The sequence below is a fragment of the Pseudochaenichthys georgianus genome, chromosome 16, assembly GCF_902827115.2.
Source record: "Pseudochaenichthys georgianus chromosome 16, fPseGeo1.2, whole genome shotgun sequence".
Classification (NCBI taxonomy): domain Eukaryota; kingdom Metazoa; phylum Chordata; class Actinopteri; order Perciformes; family Channichthyidae; genus Pseudochaenichthys; species Pseudochaenichthys georgianus.
In genome coordinates, this window is record NC_047518.2 from 43325531 (window position 1) to 43340934 (window position 15404).

Sequence of the window (15404 nt, forward strand, 5' to 3'; positions counted from 1 at the left end):
TATGAATTTTCAAGACTTCAATGGAAAATGTCCGACTTTGATGTCCGTCACTCAGAATCAAAGAACCACCGGTTTATTTTTTAATCTCACAAATCTGCAATAATCAAACGGAGAGCAATCCATCACAGAGACGTATTCGTCCACCAACAGCGGCCCCATGAGACTGAGCAATGCATCCACATGTTGTTGGGAGTGAAAGGACACAATCGTACTGTAGTGGTCTTATAGCCACTGATACAGTTCTCTTCACCATTACATACAACAGAAAAGGCTTACAAATAATCTGCAGATTCCCTCGTGGAGTCTGATCATCTGATTAAAGGTTAACATAATACTTCCAACTCATATATTATATATATATATATATATATTGACGTTTGGTCAGGATCCCTTGGCATAACTTTCAAACGCACTGGGAAGCCCTTTAGCGTTGAATTGTTTCAAAGACTTGTTTCAACCAATACCATACCTTAGAAAGAAAAGAACCTTAAGGATCTCTAACTTCAGTATTCTCACAGGTTTCATATGTAAAGTTCATTGTCGGATTGTTTTACCCAAAGCACACATGCGTTTCCTTTTTACCCCAGAAATAAGGTTCCAGTTTTATTTACCAAGGTCACGAGACAGACAAGTTTCAGCATGACGTTGTTGGATTTAATTTAGGAAGTGAGTCACTGTTTTCACCGCACAGTCTGAGTGGTGGAGATATCTAAACATGAGCCAAGAAAACCCAAAGTATACGCTTATGGAGTGGAGGAAGAGGTACTCAAATATAGACTAAATTAACAGTATGCTTCATATAGCAAATTAACAATACATAGTGAGTATAGCAATATTATGGTAGAAGTGAAAGTGCAAAGTATCCAAATATACTTAAAGTACCAAAAAGTAAAAGTCCTGATTATGCAATAGGCCCATTTCAGAATCCTATACATTATCTTATTGGATTATAATTAACAACGTATTAATGTATCTCTTTACGGTGTTACTCCTGGTATGAATGGAGTTTATTTGAATTATTTATGATAAATGGACTGTATTTATATTCTGCTCAATCTAGTCTTGACAATTCTTCAAAGCGCTTCATATACAAGTCAACATGTTCCCATTCACACACATTGATTCAGATGCAGGGGCTGCTATACAAGGGGCCACCTGCCCAAGGATGCTAATATTGACACAGACTCACTCACACACCGTTGGCCATCTGGAGCAACTTGTGGTGAAGTATCTTGCCCAAAGATACATATACATGTTGGGCTTGGATTGAAAGCCCAATTTACCGATTGGTAACATATCAAAATGTTGAGTGTGAGTATTTAATTACAGAATGACCTTTTCAAGTCAACAGGATGACTAACAGGAGGGCTACTTCTGTATAAGATATGCTTTCTGCCCTCCCACTTCTACTTATTTTGTTTTTTAGATGTCTGAATTGTTGAAATAGTAGAATACAATTATTTGATGACTATTTTGGATTAATAATCGAATTCGGCTAAAATAACTAGTAGCTTAAGCCCTCAAATGAAAGTAGTGGAGTAAAATGTGCAATGGTTGCCCCAGAAATGTGGTAGAGTTAAAGTATAAAACAGCATACATTGAAAATACTACATTTCACCACTCGGCTCGTACAGATATTTTTAAAATATTTTGCAGCTTATTTCGTGGCTCAACTGACCTTTCAGATGCTGCACTCCCTCCTAGACTAATAGGTCTGTGTGCAATCATGAATGGATAGGTCTCATGAAAGTGTGTACTGTATGATACATTCTGTATCGGCTGGATACTGTAGGTGACCTTTTGGAGTATGCATGTTTGTGTGTGTACATAGGGGCTGGAATTGGTACACAAAACCACGTTAGAGCTGTCACGAGCAGAGCTGAAATTGGATTAGTGTCACCCGTGATAAGGCGAAAGGGAAGGAAGGAAAATGAGAAAATTGGAAGAAAGGAAACGGCTATTTCACCGCCGCCGCTACCTCCCTCCACACCTACCACAATAATTTAATTTCAAATTCCAGGCGCTGAATGCAGAGCCGTTATGGAGCCGGCTGAAGTTAATGGAATATTTATATGCAGACTGTGGAACCCTGAGTTTCCTTTCTTTTCTGAACAACGTGTAACTCTCCCCCCACACCCCCTCCCACCCTCTCCCTTTCTGCTATCTCTCGTTCTAGATTCGCCTTTGTTAGGATTTGACACTATTTTTACACCTGCAGGAGCGCTGTGCTTCCATCGGGTGCAGTTTTGTAAGGGGAGAGAGAGAGCGAATGAGAGCAGATTTCGGTCACTATTAGCTTCACCACAGAGAAATCAATGCAAAGGGAGTAACAAGCCACGCCTTAACATCACGTCGTTTGGAAGATTCAATTAAGCTAATGCGAAGACAAAGAGAGGGATACAGATGCACGAGCGTGACGAACAATAACACAACTCTGGACCAGCACAGAAAGACCTCAAAACTGCCCTTTGAGAATGTCAATCAATTATCAATCAGTTACATTTCCTGACATAAAGTCAAGTAAAACAGCCCAAAACCTGTGTCTAATACACACAAACCTTATGTGTTGCTTTTGTAATGTTGTGCCTAATTACGTTTGAATTACGTTTACAAAATGTGTAGGCACAACATGTGTAGCCGTATAACATCAGCATCTTCTTACTGCCCGTTTTTTAATCCGAATGCCTTGATTGAGAAGGTGGTACATTACATTTCTTCAGCATTAATTATCATTATAGCCTAATGTATGTTGACACTAGTTCAAAAATGGCTTGGCCTATTTTGGAGTAATTTGGGGGGGGGGGTATTGAGGATGCTGACATTTTCTGGATCAAGAATAGCAGTTTTAACCCGAAAATGCCAATATTTGTACTCTTTGTGGGCTGATTTTGATAAATGTTGGGTCCATTCGGAAGATTTAGGGGACTCTGGATCATTTGGATTAACCAGATTGAATATTTATTTGAAAAATAATTGTCTCTATATCCAATGATCGCAATTTACTCATGGTATTCATAATGAGTCTACGGAGAGTATAAATATGGCCTTTCTGGTTAAAACTGCCATTTTTTTATTCTGAAAATGTCAGATATAATAATAATAATAATAATAGCTTTGATTTGTATAGCGCCTTTCAAGGGACCCAAGGTCGCTTTACAAGTAGTAGGGCAAAAAAAAAAAAAAAAAAAAAAAAGTCAGACAGACAAAACAACAGATCGATTAGGGGCCGAAAGCCTTTTTGGATATATTTCATATGGATTCAGTATCCTCTATAACCTCCATTGCCCAACATATGCAAATTAGCAACCGGCAGTCTATATGTGCTGGGGACCCGTACTTTACATTTCTAACATAAAACTTTGGGGTACTCAACATTTCCGGGTTCACAATGCAACTAGAATAATATCCCTTAAACTGTCACAAAGGTAGCTCAGGGACTAGATTTATGTAAAAGTAACAACAATCTTGTGCTCTCCATATCATTACATCAAGGTAGTAAAAGTCAGTCCACTGAGAGTACAAATGGCCACTCTCTGGTTAAAACTGCAATTGTTTTATTCTGAAAATGTCAGATATGGATTCAGAATCCTCAATAACCTCCAAAAGCACTCAAAATTTATATAATTTATGCAAGTTATGCTAATCTTGTAAATTGCCCAACATATGCAGGTTAGCATCCGGCAGTTTCTATGTGTGTGTGGGAACCGTACATTACATTTCTACCATAACACCTTGGGGAACTCTGGGTAATAATATCCCTTAAAACTGTCACAAAAGTAGATTTTCAGAGATTTATGCAATAGACACAAAATTGACAGGGTTCCCTTTTTGAATGTGGGCCCCTGCCCCTCTAACATCCTGTGCACGTGCCTGCTGTGGACTGATATCCTCAAAACGCTGCAATAAATAAAGACGGACGGCTGCAGAGAGCAGGCGTTACAGGAGAGTGAGAGTGTGGGGGAAGTGAAAGGAGAAAAGTAGCAGGTGGAGTAAAGGATATAGGGAGAGATGGAGATGCTGACAGGTGAAACTGAAAAGAAACAGACCAGGGAGGAGAGAGGGAAGAACTCGCAGAGGAGCTATAAATACAGGAGAGAGGGTCATGCATAAAGACACAATAACATACCTCATTGTTGGCATTCAGCTAGCGTAGCAGTATAGTCGAGCTCCTGCTGCGTGTATAGCGAAAAACCAATAAGAGGGAGGTATCATGGGATTGAGCTGGAGAAATATGTGGTGCATTATTTGGCTGTTAAAGGGGGGTAAGCTTAGGGGATTGAGAGATAGGACTGGGATACGGATAGATTCCCATTAAGTATTCAACCACGGGGTCACAACAGTTTCAGCTCCTCAGCAGAGGAACACATTTCCATTTTGCCACACGCTAGGAATCATCCCTGCAGCTTGTGTGCAGTCACAGCCCCCGCTGCACCGAGGGGATTTACAATTTTATCTGGAGGGCCTTCTGCTTGTAAACAATAAGCAGGAGTTTATGCCGGGAGTTTGTCACCCAATAACTTTGCGGGGTATGACTCAGTCGCAAAGCTCCAATAACGTGTTTGTGCTGATGCTTTAATCAATATCCAATGTTTGAATGGTGAGCTCTTTCCCTGCACTCTTCAAATTATATCAGCTGCTCTTCCTTTTTTCTTTGCCAGAGCTGAATATATCCGACTCGGCATGGTTTCCTCCAGTGACCCGAATACTCCCCAGAGATTTGATCATCCTTCCCTTAGTGTGGCCGAGCCTGATAACTCCTTCGACAGATAACGAGCAGCGACACACAGGGAAAATATATTACCAGAGGTGGGAAGTAGTGGAGTACAAATACTTTGTTACTGTACTTAAATACATTGTTCTGGTATCAGTACTTTACTCCACTACTTATTTTTCTGGCGAATTTTACTTCTTACATTTTGAACACAAATACCTGTACTTTCTACTTCTCACATGTTGAACTCAAATACCTGTACTTTCTACTTCTTACATGTTGAACTCAAATACCTGTACTTTCTACTTCTTACATGTTGAACTCAAATACCTGTACTTTCTACTTCTTACATGTTGAACCCAAATACCTGTACTTTCTACTTCTTACATGTTGAACACAAATACCTGTACTTTCTACTTCTTACATGTTGAACCCAAATACCTGTACTTTCTACTTCTTACATGTTGAACCCAAATACCTGTACTTTCTACTTCTTACATGTTGAACTCAAATACCTGTACTTTCTACTTCTTACATGTTGAACTCAAATACCTGTACTTTCTACTTCTCACATGTTGAACACAAATACCTGTACTTTCTACTTCTCTCATTTCCCAAACAGCTGGTTCCTTCAGTCTGAATGTGTGTTTGGTGCGTGATCATTATTCTTTAGAGTCACTGCGTGCCTATTGGTTGGAACACGATCCGTGTATCCATCACTTCCTGGTCTTCTCTAAAGAAGAGGGACCAATGGAAACGTTGTCATGTTGCCGTTGTTCACCATGGAAACATTCATTAGCTAACAATGACATTATTGTTCTATTAATATAAAGGGAGGTCAGGTACTCTTTAAAGCAGCTGCTAGTTATGGGTACTTTTTACTTAAGTACACTTCAAAGCCTCTTTACTTTTACTTGAGTAAAGAAGTTTAGTCAGTACCTCTACTTTCACCAGAGTATCTATAAACACGAGTATCTGTACTTCTACTTGAGTAAAGAATGTGTTTTGTTTTGCTGTCTCTGTATACGGGTGAAACCTGTACTGTGTTTCCATTTAAGTTTGTATCTGTGCTGTTCGCGTCAAACAATGGGAGAAGTTCCTCGGCTCCCTGTTAGGAGTTGAACAATGACACAAGTCACGACTGGACACATTTTTGAGAAAGCGACACCTCTCTCTTGTCGGGGAGGAAAGGAAGTTCAGGGTGTGATATTGGCGGAGAGGAAAAATATGAGTCATGTCGTCTTTAATGAAAAGTATCTGCGGTGTCTTGTGTGGAGTTGTGGTTGGCACCATCAGCACATCGTTATCTCCCTCTGTTCCCCGGCTAAGAGGCAGACCACCCAGAATGCAATGGGGCAGAGTCGCACTACAGGCCATTAAAGACAGACAGCAGCACCTGGCGAACAGGGGACGAGGGGGGAGGAAGTGAAGGGGGAAGGTAGCAGAAACGCCAAGAAATGGATCTGAGAGGCGCTCATTATCACTCACAACAGGTACTACTGGCCACACATCTTCCCTGTTAGAATCAGAGGCATGAAGTACAATTAAAGATGAATAAAAACAACAAATATTTATAATGAACTGCTATGAACATGCACAGTTAAAGTGAAAACGTGCAATACATCCGTAAATCCTGTTTCCCCATCATACCGTGGTGCTTAAGATGGAGGTCCCTCCTGTTGTCTTCGGGTCAAATCTGACCGATTTACTACTTCCATCAATCTTTTGTTTTACATTCGATTGCATTAAGGCTTTATGATATCCTTCACAGTAGACATTTGAACATATACAATTGCTGATCAAACATACTCTAGATGTGTTCCCCCCCCCCTTATGTGCCCAATCCCCTTATGTGAATCACATATGCGACACACACACACACAGAACAATTTGACACATGTCCCGCTCGTATGTGCCCATCCCCCCCATATGAATCTGGCACACACACACACACAGAACAATTTTACACATTTCCCGCTCTTATGTGCCCCTCCCCCCACATGGATCACACCTGGCACACGCAATACATGTTCAGTGTCTGTTCTTTGTATATGTACTGCAGTTGTTCATGTGTACCAGTAATCTGATACAATATGTACAGTTTGAAAGAGTGTTAAATTAAATGTGTTGATGATTAATGGTTTTTGTGTAAATGTAATAGCAGTTAAAAGTGTCCACAGTATTGAGTATGTAAGTCGCTTTGGATAAAAGCGTCTAACAACATGTAATGTAATGTAAAACAGGACTGGTCAAATTTGACCGAGAACACCGAAGTAAGGGGGGGGGGAACGAAGACAATAGGATAGCAAAAAACAATGGATTTGTGGGCCAAATATTCACGAGAAAGTGTTACAAAACGGTCTTATATAATAAAAACTAGTAAATAAGAGTGTATATAAACACAAGTGGAAAGACCTAAAGGTGGCTAATGTATTTATTGTAATTGTATCATTGTGTTCTTGATTATTCATTTTAATTATTGCATTTTTTTATTCTTGTTTTATTCACTCCTGTGTTTATTGATGTTTCTATTGGTTTTAAATGTTTTCATCAATCAAGTATGAAGTCATGTGTGGTATTTTTATAATGTGGGTAGTATTGTTTTTATGTATGTTTTTGTGTAGCACTTTGTGTTACCTTGTGTGTCTGATAAATGCTATATAAATAATGATGGATTGAGTAATTGATAGCAATGTGCACATTGTACTTCAATATATAACTATTAAGATTGAAAGGCCAAGGGTGTTGATGCTGATGGTGAACAAAAAGTGTAGACCTCTACGATGTTAGAAATCTAAATATGAAAAAGAGTCATTTCTGCGGATTAAAATGATGTTTTTAATCAGCTCTGTATATTTTGCAACATGACAGATATAAAAGGCCACCAGTGTCGTAAAATAACAGTCTGGTCTTCCCTGTCTGGATCCCCTAAAAGGCCACATTATAATCATTGTTCAGCTCATGTTCCGCCAAGCAGGAGAATTGAATAAACCAGTAATGAATTAAGGTGTTGTAACAGTGCCCCCTAGTGGATGAGGTGGTGTACTTTAACCTTGAGTCTGCAGTTACTCACGGGCAGACACACTTGTTGACAGTTTAGTTTAACACTTCCTCTCTTGTTTTACCAAATATACCTGCTTTTATGATGGCAATATTCGTTTCCAAGCTGTAAATTAGAGTCTAGAGGTCATAACAGATATCATTATCTGAGTGAAAACACAAGCTAATCACATTTTAATCTTTACTGATCAGCGTCAGTCTTAACAAAAGGCCTCAATGTTTGCAATTATTTCTCCAGCTTCACGAGACAAAACCGTTCAAATGCCAACCAACACACAATGCCTGTCCTTTAAACGAGCACCTGACTGTAATTATGCAAATGCGGAGTAATTAGTCAAGAAACCTGGAAGCCCTAACGAGTTGTTGCGAAAGACTACAGGGTAATTTCAGATAATGAGCCTCCATTGTGCGCCTCGGTTTACATAACACAGAAATGTTTTTTTGAGGGATTCCCATGTATAGCCACAAACTTCATCGCCATGCTAATGTCTTACAAATTAGACTCGTTGCCAGTTAAGTGTGTGAAAAAAACACTCTACCTGCCACAAACATGCCTCGCTGCTATTTTGGCCCCCGTCACCTATTGACCTGACAGGCAAGTGTCGGGGGGGATAGACATGTCAGCTGCAGGTGGAAACTCTCAACTAGGAGCGATGCTTTGGAGATGTTCGGTTCATTTGGAGATCAGGATTTCACAGAACTGAGGGACTGCAGGTAAGGAGACTTCTCTTTTTACTTTTGGATGCTTTGTTTTTAACGGGTTAAACTGTAATTAAATGATAGGATGGACTCAGGATTTAAGCTTCTTCCTTTGGGCCGGAGGTTAGTTGAACGAAGCGGTATAGAAACAGTTTTATCCCAGCAGCTATTGCACAAACTAACAAATTGCGTCACACAGATGCCTATTTATCTATTTAATTATGCATTTTGAATGTTTGTACTAGTGTTTTTCTTTTTAAATGTTTTTTGATATTTTGAGAGTTGACGGAGCAGGTCGTACTTTTATTAGAGATGTGTCTGTTGTCTGTGTTTGTTTTTAGAGTGTGTCAGGATGGATCCCTTGTCTTTTTATCTGCAAACTAAATATACCTACGGGTACAAATAAAGAACCTGAACCTGAGCATCAAAGGCTTCTGGATTTCCCTTTGTGTGTTTGTTTAGTGGTTTGTGTTTGCCACGTCGGTGACATTGTATAGAAAGCAGCTGCATGAGTTTTACTTTCTTTGGCATTGAAGGAAAGTCTTTACACGCCAAGCAAAATGTCTCCCTTTAATCTCCTAAGAAGACGGTGCCAAAGGTCTGTCCTCTTGAGGAAAACTGGATTCTAATAGATTTTCTTTTAGCTGTGATATTTAAAACTGCTGACCCTAACAAAGATGAGTCCAGCCAGTATTCGGGATGTGTAATTTCTTCCCCAGCTGAGCAGTTAACCAAGGCATCGATATGGAGGTTTCCAACCCTCTGAAGATGTACGGCCTGTACCTGGAAGCCGTCAACGATTATATTAATGAATCCTACGGAGAGGACGTGTGGAGGCTCATCGAGAACCGGGCAGAGATACCTCACCTCAAGTTTGTCCGACACCAGATGTACAAGTACGTAGATCATGTTTCTCCGTCATACCGTGGTGCTTGAATTGAGGTTTTAAATGCTTGAATAGCAATCACTGTTTTGAGGCCAAATATTCACAAGCGAGTCTCATATAATACCATAGCAACCTGACTTTTGCATAATTCAAGTGCAGCATTTTAAGACTTGAATAAATGCTAAAACTCGGCTGCCAGTCACAATAATGACATTTATTCTTTGGTTAGATATTCTGTATTTAGGGGCCTACGCTTATGTGAACCTGACATTCTAACACATGTCGAGGTGGAATATGAACTACTTATGAACTTTTCATATTCACATTTTTAGAGTAATCTTTCTATCTGAAATGTTGTATTACATTTCTTAAAGAACAACTGTCAAACATTACACACTACTCAAATACACACCCGTCAAAAATGCACAATAAACACACAAAAAAGACATTAGCTGGAAGTCAAGGACAATAGAGAGAAGAGAGTAACCTTTCTAAATCGGTCTTATTCTATTTAACTTTGTTTTATTTGTATTTTCTTCACTTTTTAATGACTGTCTTCCCATTTATTTAAATGTTATCTTAATGCACTTTGAATTGCCTTGTGTTGAAATGTGCTATACAAGAAAACTACCCTTGCCTATGCAACCCGGTATCACGGCAAGACGTGAACATGTGACGATGTACCATGCTGGGAGATGTGAAGATGTCACGATTTCAAACGTGACAGTTACACGGTATTGTTAACCCATGTTAACCAGTGGAGAAATAACCGGAAATACCAACCAATTGCTACTCCGACGTAATGATTTATTTTGTAATAGTCACACTCGATTACGCCGATTTTCTTGTTGCCCCAGCTGGTCGACACCTCTTTTAGCAGAAACAAAGGCTACATTAATGTATTAAATCGATGTTAATCCGTGTGTGTGAATGTGGAATTAACGGACGTGACGTTGTGCGATTGAGTTGCCAGGCAACAGCTTCGGTTCATGTTAATTTACAAACTCTTCAACTACAACCGTAGTTATATTTAAAAACATGTTAGAAGGCCTCACGAAATACTTTAATGCAAATTAAAATGTAAATGTGAAGGAATGTGTGTATAACAAAATACATCGGTCATAAACTAAACCGGAAACAGACGTAGTCAAGATCCTCAGCTCGATGATTGGATGGTTTAGCCGCAATGCATGCTGGGATTTGGTGTCTATGTGATGTGAAATCTGAAAACATTTTTTAAAAATACAATAATACTTTATTCCGAGTGTGCTTGCTTTTCTCTTTGAAAGTCATCACATAACGGCATTGTAATACACGGTTCGGCTGCATTAAATATTACATATCTGCCGTAATTCTCTATTTATAGAGCCCTGCTGAGAAGACTTCTAGACAAACAACAATTAAACAACATCTTACATTTCTTTTCACACAATACGTCTCCTTGCAGTATCAACACTAATTCGGCTGACTTTTATATTTGATCCAATTGGTAGATAGGCTGTATTTACACCATAACGGTGCACAGCTGATAGAAAGGGACACCTGGTGGTTAAAGCACGTTATTGAATTGTCTTATTTTATTATTATATATTAATAGGAGGATGTGCAAAACAGACAAACTAATAAGGCTTAATTTAAACATTAAAGAGTACTTTAGGTTAAGGTCTTCTTTTGAATAAGAAAAAAGCTTTAAGAAGAATATGGAGGGATGAAACCCTCTTGAAACCGCAGGTCCTTCCTTCCTGCAGCGGTCAGACTTTACAACCAGCACTGCCCCTAGTAGACCCTCCTACACACACCACAACACAGACTATAACACCCCTTGCTGCTAAATACAAACCAACTTTGTGCAATATGTGCTATATGTGCAATATATATATGCCATTAATAACTGTGTCATTTATACCTGGCCACTAAATCAATATATATATATGCCGTTTTGTTTTTTATCTGTATTTTTGAAAATTATGTAACTTTTTATCTTTTTTTTAGCATATTGTTTATTATATTATAACTTAGTACTTTTTTAACGCATGTAAGATATGCAACACTAAGCTGTCTGTGGCTCTTTCCTGCTGTAACGCTGCACATTTCCCCTCTGTGGAACTAATAAAGGTATTCTGATTCTTTAATGGTCACACATGCAGAGCACACAGCACACACAGTGACATTTGTATCTACAGATATATATTAAGCCTGACAAAGTACTTAACGTCTAATATATTGCTTTCCTGCAATGTTAACTATGTTTCAGCACTTATTTGTTTATTATTTGTTTATTATTAAACTGATATTATACATATGTATTATACTCTTATAAGATGTATGTAGAAAGTATAAGAAATGTGCAGAATGACAGTTTAATGGTGGAGTACACACACATATTGATAGATGTCTTGTAATGCACTGTTGAGGAACCTGCGACCCAAGTTCTTCATTCATTGCATACAGTAGTTGTGTATAATATGATATGTCAATAAACCTTAGCTTAGAAAATCTTGAAAGGGATGTGCAAACTAGTCATTATATACAGTCTTTAATGAACTATTAGTAGAGAATAACGAATAATGAATATACTTTATAGGGATCCTATTAATATCTAATAATAAAATAATAACATGCTTTAACCACTAGGTGTCCCTTTATATCAGCTGTGCACCTTTATGGTGTAAATACAGCCTATCTACCAATTGGATCAAAATATAAAAGTCAGCCGAATTAGTGTTGATACTGCAAGGAGACGTATTGTGTGAAAAGAAATGTAAGATGTTGTTTAATTGCTTATATATTTATGATCCACGTCACATCTTCAGTTTTGGCGGCAGTTCTCCTGTTTGTCTAGAAGTCTTCTCAGCAGGGCTCTATAAATAGAGAATTACGGCAGATATGTAATATTTAATGCAGCCGAACCGTGTATTACAATGCCGTTATGTGATGACTTTCAAAGAGAAAAGCAAGCACACTCGGAATAAAGTATTATTGTATTTTTAAAAAACGTTTTCAGATTTCACATCACATAAACACCAAATCCCAGCATGCATTGCGGCTAAACCATCCAATCATCGAGCTGAGGATCTTGCCTACGTCTGTTTCCGGTTTCGTTTATGACCGATGTATTTTGTTATACACACATTCCTTCACATTTACATTTTAATTTGCATTAAAGTATTTCGTGAGGCCTTCTAACATGTTTTTAAATATAACTACGGTTGTAGTTGAAGAGTTTGTAAATTAACATGAACCGAAGCTGTTGCCTGGCAACTCAATCGCACAACGTCACGTCCGTTAATTCCACATTCACACACACGGATTAACATCGATTTAATACATTAATGTAGCCTTTGTTTCTGCTAAAAGAGGTGTCGACCAGCTGGGGCAACAAGAAAATCGGCGTAATCGAGTGTGACTATTACAAAATAAATCATTACGTCGGAGTAGCATTTGGTTGGTATTTCCGGTTATTTCTCCACTGGTTAACATGGGTTAACAGTCCGTGTAACTGTCACGTTTGAAATCGTGACATCTTCACATCTCCCAGCATGGTACATCGTCACATGTTCACGTCTTGCCGTGATACCGGGTTGTGCCTATGACCATACCCTTCAACATGTTAGACACCATGTCAGAAACAGCTGTAGTGTCATGCAGTTTAGCACAGTAATACAGAAAGTATTCATTAGTAAATGTTGTATTACTTTGACTATGTTTACTCTCATTTTGACTGTGCTCACTCCTGCACTTGTCTTTGTTTGATGAAACGTTGCTTACTTTACTTTGTCAGAGCTCTACCAGAAAGCTGATTTTAAATCTCGTAGCATTAGCAGCTAACTTAGCATATGTTAAAAGCCACATGTATTATTAATAGCTTTCTCTCTACTACGCAGTGACAACCTGATCCTGCGGTTGGCCAAGGCGGCAGGTGAGGTTCTGGGAAAGACCCACGACGAGCTGATGTACGCCTTCGGGGTCTATATGGTCAAGAGGATCGGAAACTACGGATACGAGCGGATCCTAAAGGTGATGTAGTGAACCCTCCCTTCAGATTATCTTTAGCTAACAGCAGCATTAAGTGCATGTCCTCATGTCTACACTACATCACTGACTGATGATGCATTAGTCACTAAATTAAAGCTCATCTGGCCTCATGGAATACAGTTATGTTTAATAATTCTGAATCAATGGGTAAGTCATTTGCGAGGAGCCACATCATGACGCTTGGATCTGGACAAGAACTGTTTAGATGTGTTGAGCAGTACAACAAGCACTTGCAATTGAATGTTTGTAATGGGCAACGAAGGTCTCGTTCATTCATTAAAAAATAAATCAATGATTGAAAATCCAGAGGACATGTATTGAATCAGATTCAGAAACAGGTTTATTACCAGGTAGGTTCACACATACGAGGAATTTGACTTGGTGTCGTGGTGCATACATAAAAGTAAAAAAAACACAACATATTTTAAATAATACAAAATATAGTCAAATATAGCAGTATTTACATAGAAATAGAATGGAATAAAATATGGAATAAAACTCAGCAGTAACAAAAAAAGAAAACAGATATTGTGTACATTGTGTGTTAAAACATTACTGTATCGTTTGTTCGGGTAAAAGGCGATCGTTGGGAGGTGTAGAAACAAAACCAATGACTACTTAGCACCAGAAAGACATTAAAATAGATCCTCAATACCCAGTATTCTGACAACATGAAAAACTACTTTAACAAGGAACATAATACACAATAAACAAACCGCACAGTTTACAATTTAAATATCATCATCATCCATCTTTTTTAGGTCTTGGGGCGAAATGTGCGCGACTTCATCAACGAGCTGGACAACTTGCACGAGTACTTTCGCTTCTCCTTCCCCAAAGTGCAGCCGCCCAGCTTCTGCGTGGAGGAGGAGTGCGAGACGAGCCTCACGCTGCACTATCGTAGCACCCGCAAAGGTTTCACCCAGTTCGTCAAAGGTAACGAGGCCCAGAGCTACGGTTTACCCATAGACTGTATGTATAAAGGGTTTACCACACTTCTTGATTGATTTATATACTGCATTGTCTTGTTTATGTCTCTTATGCTGGTGTTATGTATTGTGCATCTTGTTTTTTATGTGTTTATATGGCGACCTTGTGAGCCTTGAAACTGGCGCCTATATAAAATAAATGAATTATTATTATTACTTTGCCAGTCACAGGAAACTGGGTTTGACCCCCAACCCAGAGAACAAGTGCAGAGCAAAGAGTACTAATCAATCGCAGCCTAAATCTTCACATTGTGTTTATGTAGGTTTTTACCCATTGCATGCTGGGATACGCTCGAATCCCATTAACCTAAATGTGCTTAAAGGGGACCTATCATGCAAAATGCACTTTGTGATGTCTTTTATACATACATATGTGTCCCCGGTGCGTCAGGGAACTCACGCAGCGTCAGAAAATAAAACCCTCTCTCTTTTCCTCCGTACCCACATCTTTTAAAAACGGGTTTACACAACACACTCTCACTCCCTAAGCGTCCAATAGCGACGTTTGGTCAGTGTCCGTGGCGTCCAATTTTGACGCTCCTAGTCTCCTTCAGCGTCATAAAGGGACGCAAATAGCTTTCAACTGATTGCAATGTATTCCCATCTGCGTCGGGATTTGACGCTCATGGAAGCACGGCATTCGTTTATGCCGGCTGCCCTTAAAGGCAATGTGAGCATCCATTCCCATTGGATAACAGAGAATTTTACACCCGGAAGTAAGTACTCCTCTTACTGTCGATTGATTTTACAGTGATATCTGCACTACTCATCGACTAAAAAACACCAGATTATCCTTGTTAATTACACAACATTGATTGGTTTAAATTGTGTGCAATGCTTTTGTATTTTTCCCCTTCGATTCGGAGAAACAAATATGTTTTCTGAGTAAAGGATGGCAGAAGACACTACACTACCCAGAATCCCCAGCTATCGTTTGGCCTACACCATGTGCTCTGTTTGACAAACCCCGTTTTTTTGTCACGTGATCTTCACATTTCTCCCTGCAGAAAAAGAAAACATGGCC

At 39.0% G+C, this 15404-nt stretch overlaps 1 protein-coding gene across 1 annotated transcript in view; it reads left to right on the top strand.

The window, feature by feature from the left end:
* The first annotated feature begins 8426 nt into the window (after positions 1 to 8426).
* The window catches only part of LOC117461366 (soluble guanylate cyclase 88E-like), a 43435-nt gene continuing 36457 nt past the window's right edge, over positions 8427 to 15404 (top strand). Inside the window, exons 1-4 of the mRNA XM_034103193.2 lie at positions 8427 to 8485; positions 9190 to 9366; positions 13241 to 13373; positions 14153 to 14327. Of these exons, the coding sequence (XP_033959084.2) occupies positions 9215 to 9366; positions 13241 to 13373; positions 14153 to 14327 (460 nt within the window). The 5' untranslated portion in view covers positions 8427 to 8485; positions 9190 to 9214. The remainder of the gene's footprint in view (positions 8486 to 9189; positions 9367 to 13240; positions 13374 to 14152; positions 14328 to 15404) is intronic.